The 7,020-nt window shown below is 39.7% G+C and overlaps 1 protein-coding gene across 1 annotated transcript in view; it reads left to right on the top strand.

Annotated features, from left to right (window-relative positions):
• The first annotated feature begins 220 nt into the window (after positions 1-220).
• Positions 221-7,020, top strand: part of LOC107703323 (trinucleotide repeat-containing gene 18 protein-like) — a 75,600-nt gene continuing 68,800 nt past the window's right edge. The window contains exons 1-2 of the mRNA XM_016505912.1: positions 221-388; positions 1,701-2,039. Of these exons, the coding sequence (XP_016361398.1) occupies positions 1,829-2,039 (211 nt within the window). The 5' untranslated portion in view covers positions 221-388; positions 1,701-1,828. The remainder of the gene's footprint in view (positions 389-1,700; positions 2,040-7,020) is intronic.

Genomic DNA, 7,020 nt, shown 5'->3' with positions numbered 1-7,020 from the left:
CTTCGCTTGTTTTGATCATTCAAGTCTTGAAGGAAGGGGAGCTTGAAACAGCTCGACCTCCTTGTTCCATAATTGGTTTTGTAGAGCTGGCGAGGAGCCAAAGTGTTTACATGGAGTTGATGGGCACTTCTGTAGACCAATCATATGCTCCGTTGTGGAACGCGTCGGGAGAGATTCGCGGAGGCGGAGCTTGTTAAACAATGCTTGTTTCATTGCAGAAGAGTTTACCGAGAGCTACAGTGGTTTGAGCGCAGGGCCTTCACCCCGTATGCGCTTTCGCTCTGCCTAACTACGGATGGTGTGTAAATGGAGTCTGAGAAATTTTCCACCACACGTCTCACGGATTTTGCGAAGAAACTGGATTTTATAAACTGAGTCGCCATTTCAAGTAAGACATCGCCAGCTATCATTCCGCACATGATCCGTTACACAGTAACATGTTTATGAAGCAAATTCGGAGACGCTTTTAAAAAACAATGTTCTGTTTACGCGGTGAAAAGGCGGGGGGTAGTTTGGCTTGCAAGGTTTAGTAGCTAACGCTACTTCTTTATCTGCAACTCGCTGAGCAATGTTTTCGAAAGATTACCGTTTGGGCGGAAAAGTTTTGTTGCTGGAAATGCAAACGGGCAAGTTTGAAACGTGGCTGTCGATCGGCTTGGTGTTGCCATCGATAAACTTTAGATTAGACTCGTTACTTTCAGTCGTGTTTTGATACCAGTTAGGCTACTTAATCTTGACATTTGCAATAACATTAAAACTAGTAAAAGTTGCCATGTGAAAAGACGTCAGGCGTTTGGATACGGCGTTGTGCAAATTGTTGTAATAAAAATAATTGCTAAAGTAATACGTGAAAGCATATTTGGAAAGGAAGAAGTGGAACCACCTCATCAAATCATAGTCCTGTAACATTAACCGTGTATTTTAAGTGAATAAAACGCCTAATATAACGATAAGGCTGCAGTGACAAACTGTTCAGCAAGGTATTAAGTTACATGATTGAAACTGCTTCTATATGCATGTAAAACTAGGTGTTAGTTTAACGGGATACTACCGCAATAATGTACTTATCTAGATATTAAAACAGTCTTATATGCGTTATGCCGTAGCCCATTTGGAGTAGATAAACCTGGTTTGTTTGCAGACAAGCGTTTCGGCAGAGGTCAATAATACAGTTCGTTAAAAGGTAGCCTACAAGAAAATAATATTGTTTTACAATCATTAACAGGTTTGGATCACCAAAATCGACATCATACGTCCGTTTTATACAGTTGTTTTGTTTTTACTATATCGTGTATCGTATACACACCAGCGGACTGCTCTTGGCCGTTTACGAAGAATTATATAGCTATTACGAACAATAATAAATATGTTTGTAATCCGTTTGAATGAACCCATCGAATGATCGGCCAAGTAAGTCTCCACCAAAAGGCTGGATTTTCGCCCAATACACTGCCTGCAAGCAGGTTACTATAGAGGCGTCTGTTTATCCTAAAACGGACTTTTCGCGAGTGATATTAAACGTTTTGATGTCTTGAGAAGATTAGCCTAACGTTACTCTCTTTTTCCAGCGATCTAGTTGAGATTAAAACTGCGTCATTAAACGACAGCACTGCTCGTGTTCATCTCCATATAATTTGGGATTAATTTCAGTAGTGATCCGCACCTGTCGAGACTATTCTGCTTCTGTTTTGTTTTTGTAGGTCGGCAGAATGCCGGATAAGGACACTGATTATTTGCCTAGGAATCTAGGGACATTATAGCCATTAAGACTGGCTTATTCGGATTTACCCGATCGGACTGTTTCTTTGATCAAGTTGGGTCATTGTGGATGATGGATGGCCGAGACTTCGGACCCCCCAGATCTGTTCACGTACCGCCGCCCCTTCTCTCGGGGCTGCCCATGGAGTCACACCGGCTCAGCGCGGCGGCTGCGGCCGGCAGAATGCCACCGTCTCCCGGTCATCTGGGCGCGGGGCACCCGGCGGCTCTACACACTGGAAAATATCTCTCATCGGCCATGAACCTACATTCTCACCACAGTAAGTGCAGGTTTGCTTATTTTTCCTCATTTCAGCAAACGCATAAAAAAACACGAAAACACTTTTTAACTTTGTAGCGTTTTGTAAACGATCTGCAGTGCTGTTCAGATCTTCACATTTTATATCGCTTGGTACGTCTTTACGGAAACACGGGGAGGAATGAATGATGTTTAATAATGTTAATAATGATTTAATACGTATGTTTAAATTTATGCGGGAGGTATATGTGCGCGAATACTCATATAAAATACGTGTAATGATTCGTCTTGTACGATTCACAAAACAGGACTCGCATTCGGTTACAGATAAACACAAACATGTTCACATTGGCGTTCAGAGGTACTCGTAAACATTTATGGGGGCAGTTGTTTTTAAAAGCTGTGCAGTATCAGCGCTCAAATCACCCGTACAATTCTTCTCTCCTCGCTCGCAAATAACACTAAAGAAAATTGCTAAAAACGTGGAAAGCAATGCGTGTTGGCGCAAGGTGAATTATTCAGCCGTTTGAGTAAAACACGATGTGTCTTTTGGGCGAAAGACCTAATGTTTTAACTAGCATCCAATGAAAATCGACAATATAGATTCATGACTGAAATTGCACCATTTGTTTTCCATCACTCCCCCTCTCAGGCTGGGGCAAACACTACAATTATTGCTCTTCCCGAGTGAACTATTGCCTTCCCTGTCACTCAGTTAAGACACAGTGTCTGACCCTTGTGTTTAGAAATGCTCTTTAAAAGTCTACACTGCATATTAAAGGAAAATTATGTTTGCTGAGATACTACATTTCGTTCTGTAAATGGTATGTTGTTATTTAGATGCATAAAGCTGGATTCATTAGTAGCATATGCTGTATGGTCGTGTGATTTAGTTATAATATTTTTTTAGTAGGCCTAGTTGTTGTTTTTATTAAGAAACATAGATCTGTATGTTGTGGTCATTATAAGGTGACTAACATGTTGAACAAATTATTTTTGTTGAAAATATAATGAAAATGTCACACTTAATGACCCTTCTCAGGAAAAATCCACTCATTTGTGCTGCGTATAGGCTTTGGGGCATTTTTTTTTACTGTGTTTAATTGGATGCTGATAAGAACATTGTGTTGTGATGTCTTAAAGACTGCAAAAAAAATCTTTATTGTGAGGATATTGAGTTCAGAGAAAGAACTGTTGGTGTATTATGTGCTTCTACAACTAATAGATTTGAGGTTCTATTTACTGTCTCTGTCAATTATTGCGAAATGGTGGTTTCTGTCATGTGCAGTAATTGAAATGAATGTTGCAGCTTATGTTGCTAAAATAACGCAGTAGTTGTTGTTTATTGTAATAGTTGTTGAAAATTCTAAAACGTAAGTCTTCATTAAACAAATGACTGCCAAACAGAGTTAATGATGCTGTGTAGCATAGCTGTCTTGTGTCCTGGGGCTGAACTCAATGCAAATTATTTGTATAGTTTATCATGAATGACAACAGTGCTTGGGTTGTTTGTGGAAAAAAAATCAGTGATTTTCCAGTGTTGTAACCTATATTAAAAAGTGATTCTGTGTTATATCACTGGTATATTGTTAATCTTTTTATTTAGTGAATAATGAAGTTCTTGACTTTTCCCTTTTCAGATAGATGTAACATTCTGCAGATGTCAAAGAGAGCCTTTAGATCTCTAAAGAAAGGAGATTTTACTTTGTTTAGGGGTGTGTAGATCTCAGCAGTTTACTATGCATATTTCCAATCTACTGAGAGAGCTTTTCTAGTCGCCCTCACCCTAACCTTCAACTACCATGACATTTTTACACAGTGTTATTTGATGATTTATACTGATATGATTTGTTTAGTGTAATAAATTATGTCACTGCATTTGATAGCACCTTACCCTTATTGGATGATTACCTTTCAGAGATGATTGTTTTATTATTATTGCCTAGAGCTTTGATGAGTCATCTAGTTCTTTAAATAATTACAAAAATGCATTCTGTGTTGTGTGTGTGCACGCATACACGTCTATCTTTATCTAGCAATTCCTTGGGTACAGGTATCAATAGAAACAAGACCTTCAAAGGGCATGTGGCGCTCTTTGCTCATGAGTCCAAATATGTGCTTTTATTATTTTGATCTACCAATATGTTTGCCAACACATTTTTTTGTGGCACTAACCTACCACACAGTGTCCTTGTAATTCTGTAAGAAATGTTATTTTGACAACGTTACATAAATGCATTTATTTTCAAATGTGCTCCTTGCAGGTGGTCAGCACACTGACTTCTCATTGAAGTGTTTGTATTTAATGACTTTTTTCATATATGGTTTTCATGCGTAGTTGTAATGAGTGGTGGCGGATACATCATATGTTTATGGAATGACTTTCCATTTCCATTCTTTCCAATAATAACTGATCAATAGCCAAATTTCCTGTCTTTGAATGAGAAAACAGATTTCTGTCTCTTGATTTGCCGGTTCACCAGATTCTATGGAATATGTTGTTTTTGTGCTGCCTTTTATTTAACTGGTGTTATTTTTTTGTATTTACTTAAATGCAAAATGTTGTAGATTCTTAGAACTTCTTACATTTTACCTCATTTGATTCGCTTCTAAAGATCAACTGATTCAAATATGTTTTGAACCCCTCTTGATATTTACAGTGCAACACTTTAAAACAGACCTGTAAACATGGCAGAAATTATATGAATCATCACTCAAAGGGCTGAGTTTTTGGGCATCTGGTAGAGGATGCTGAGAGCTTAAAGAGATGGTTTGAGAAACATGAATCCAGGAGTGTTTTATAGGGACATAACCTGCCCATCTGCTGGTCTTCACATTTAACACTGAACATCCCACTGAAAAGGAATATGCTGTTATGCATAATACTTTGCTGCATCTCTATAACATTATTTTATATAATACCATTTATATGTCAGTGTAGTTAAAGCGATGGATCTATTTGGATATACTCCCCTTCCGTGGTACTATAGTTTAGGGACAGTAGAATTAACATGGTTTTTCTGTTGCTGGGAAGGAGGATGAAGGAGAACAAGCTTAAATTGTGTAATGCTCAGTGTCTGTGTAATGGCTGACATGTTCGGAGATTTTTAAAGGATATTAATCTGAAGATTATATGGCTTCCTGAACCTCAGAGAATGATTCACCAAGTTCATTTTGACCTGCATTTTCTGGTTGATGGTTTTTCCTTTCTCATTGTCCTTGAGTCAGTGATTGTCTATTGTTCAGAGACTGAACAAGCATCCATTATTTTTTGACTTCCTTGTCTTATGTCAGTAATGCTAGCCTTAGTAATTGTAATAGCCTTACTAATAGGGGGACGTTAATGTTTGTTGAACATGCTGAAACGTAATGCACGAAACGTGCCTTTCTACTCCACAGCCCACTCGTTTAACAGGGTTCCCATGCATCATGGGAAAATGCAAATCTTCGCTTGATATGCCTTTGAAGTGCGCTGTCTTTTGGAATGTACGATTGATCAATTTTCATATGGTGCATCAGAGGATCCCGGGGTTGCAGCCCTGCTGGGGGTTTATGGGCTGTTTTTAATTGAGGACCCTGGTGTTTGGCCTCAAGATACGAATGACTGCCTCCACATGGTTCACTCCCCTCTAGATTTTGGGGTTTGTTTTATTGATTCCATTTGAGCACCCTCTTTTTGCTAAAACCCCAAATGGGAGCTCTGTTTGATGTGAATTTTTCTATTTTTGAAGAACTGTCTTTCCTGTTGTTACAGCAGCTTGCGGGTATACTGAGCTGTTTCTGTTGTGTTGCGTTTGTTATTTCAGCCTTTTCCATTTAATAAGCTGTATATTATACCATCGTTTTGATGGCTTCTCCAGAAATGGCTGTGCTGCCTTAATCAGGAAGGGAACAAACCCTCATTTATAACCTGAAGGGTGTTTTTAGGGGGGGAAAACCACTTGTAAAAATGGCCTTTGCCATCCAGGTGTTATGCTTTCCCGCTCTGTACGCTGAGGTTTCAAGGTTACAGGAACCTTCCTATAAAGAGCACAGAGGGGGAAAGTGCTAAACCAGTGATCGTTGCCATTTATTTAGCAACGGGATGTGACAAGAGCCGAATTAATGTGTGACAGTCCTCAGTGCTGTCTGGTTGTATCACAGCAGTGGAACTTACTCTGTGGACTGCCTGCAGCGTGGGCCAGGAGCGGGCCGTAGTAGACAGTATGAGACCTGTCCCTCATTGTGATCTACTGTGACAGGCGAGGAGCTGAGCTGAAAGGGTGAATGGTAAAATGTGGGAGTCCAACCCCCTTTCGTCCTGAGTGGTATGGCAGGAGCACAGGGACTGATGGAAAGAGAGCAGGAGGGGGAGGATGTGTGTAAACGTCCTGCAGCCTTGACTTTCCTCTGAATTAAACATAAAGTGTTTAGTGTCCTGGCGCGTAGACCCCATTTGCTTCATCCTACATGGGTTATGCGCTGCGCACATTTGAAATAAACTGCCCTGGCTGTTAGACATGCTCATGTGAATGTGTTTTATGAGGAGTGCTGGGGTCCCACTGGAGGGTGTTTGCAGCTTATTTATTCTTGTTTTATGTGTCCGGATGATTTTGAGTTTTTTTTTTTTTTCTTTTTTGGGGGGATTATTTGAAGCCTTTCTTTCTGAACCTTTGATCCTTAGTCTTCCTTCATAATGCTGCTCAAAAAAACCCTGGGAGTGCCAGGAACTAATACGAAATTCCCTTTAGAATGATCCCATTGTACAGCAAGAGTGGGAAATGGAACATCCTCGATTTAACATCTGCAAGAAGTGGCAGTGGGGAAAAAATGTTATTAAAATGTAATTTGACTGTAAGTGATTGGAAGGCTGATAAGATCAAGTTTCTATGTTGCAGAACCTCACGGCCTAGAACAACTACAGTGTGTCTGTGCTGTTTAATTTGGCTCTCTTTGCTAAAGGACAAAACCAAAACAGCTAACTGATTTTGCATCACATTTATTGCTCGCCTCATTTATCACTT

Source organism: Sinocyclocheilus anshuiensis, unplaced genomic scaffold, assembly GCF_001515605.1.
Source record: "Sinocyclocheilus anshuiensis isolate Anshui unplaced genomic scaffold, SAMN03320099.WGS_v1.1 scaffold58, whole genome shotgun sequence".
NCBI lineage: Eukaryota > Metazoa > Chordata > Actinopteri > Cypriniformes > Cyprinidae > Sinocyclocheilus > Sinocyclocheilus anshuiensis.
The sequence above is the reverse complement of the archived record's forward strand: the minus strand, read 5'-3'. Positions and strand labels throughout refer to the sequence as shown.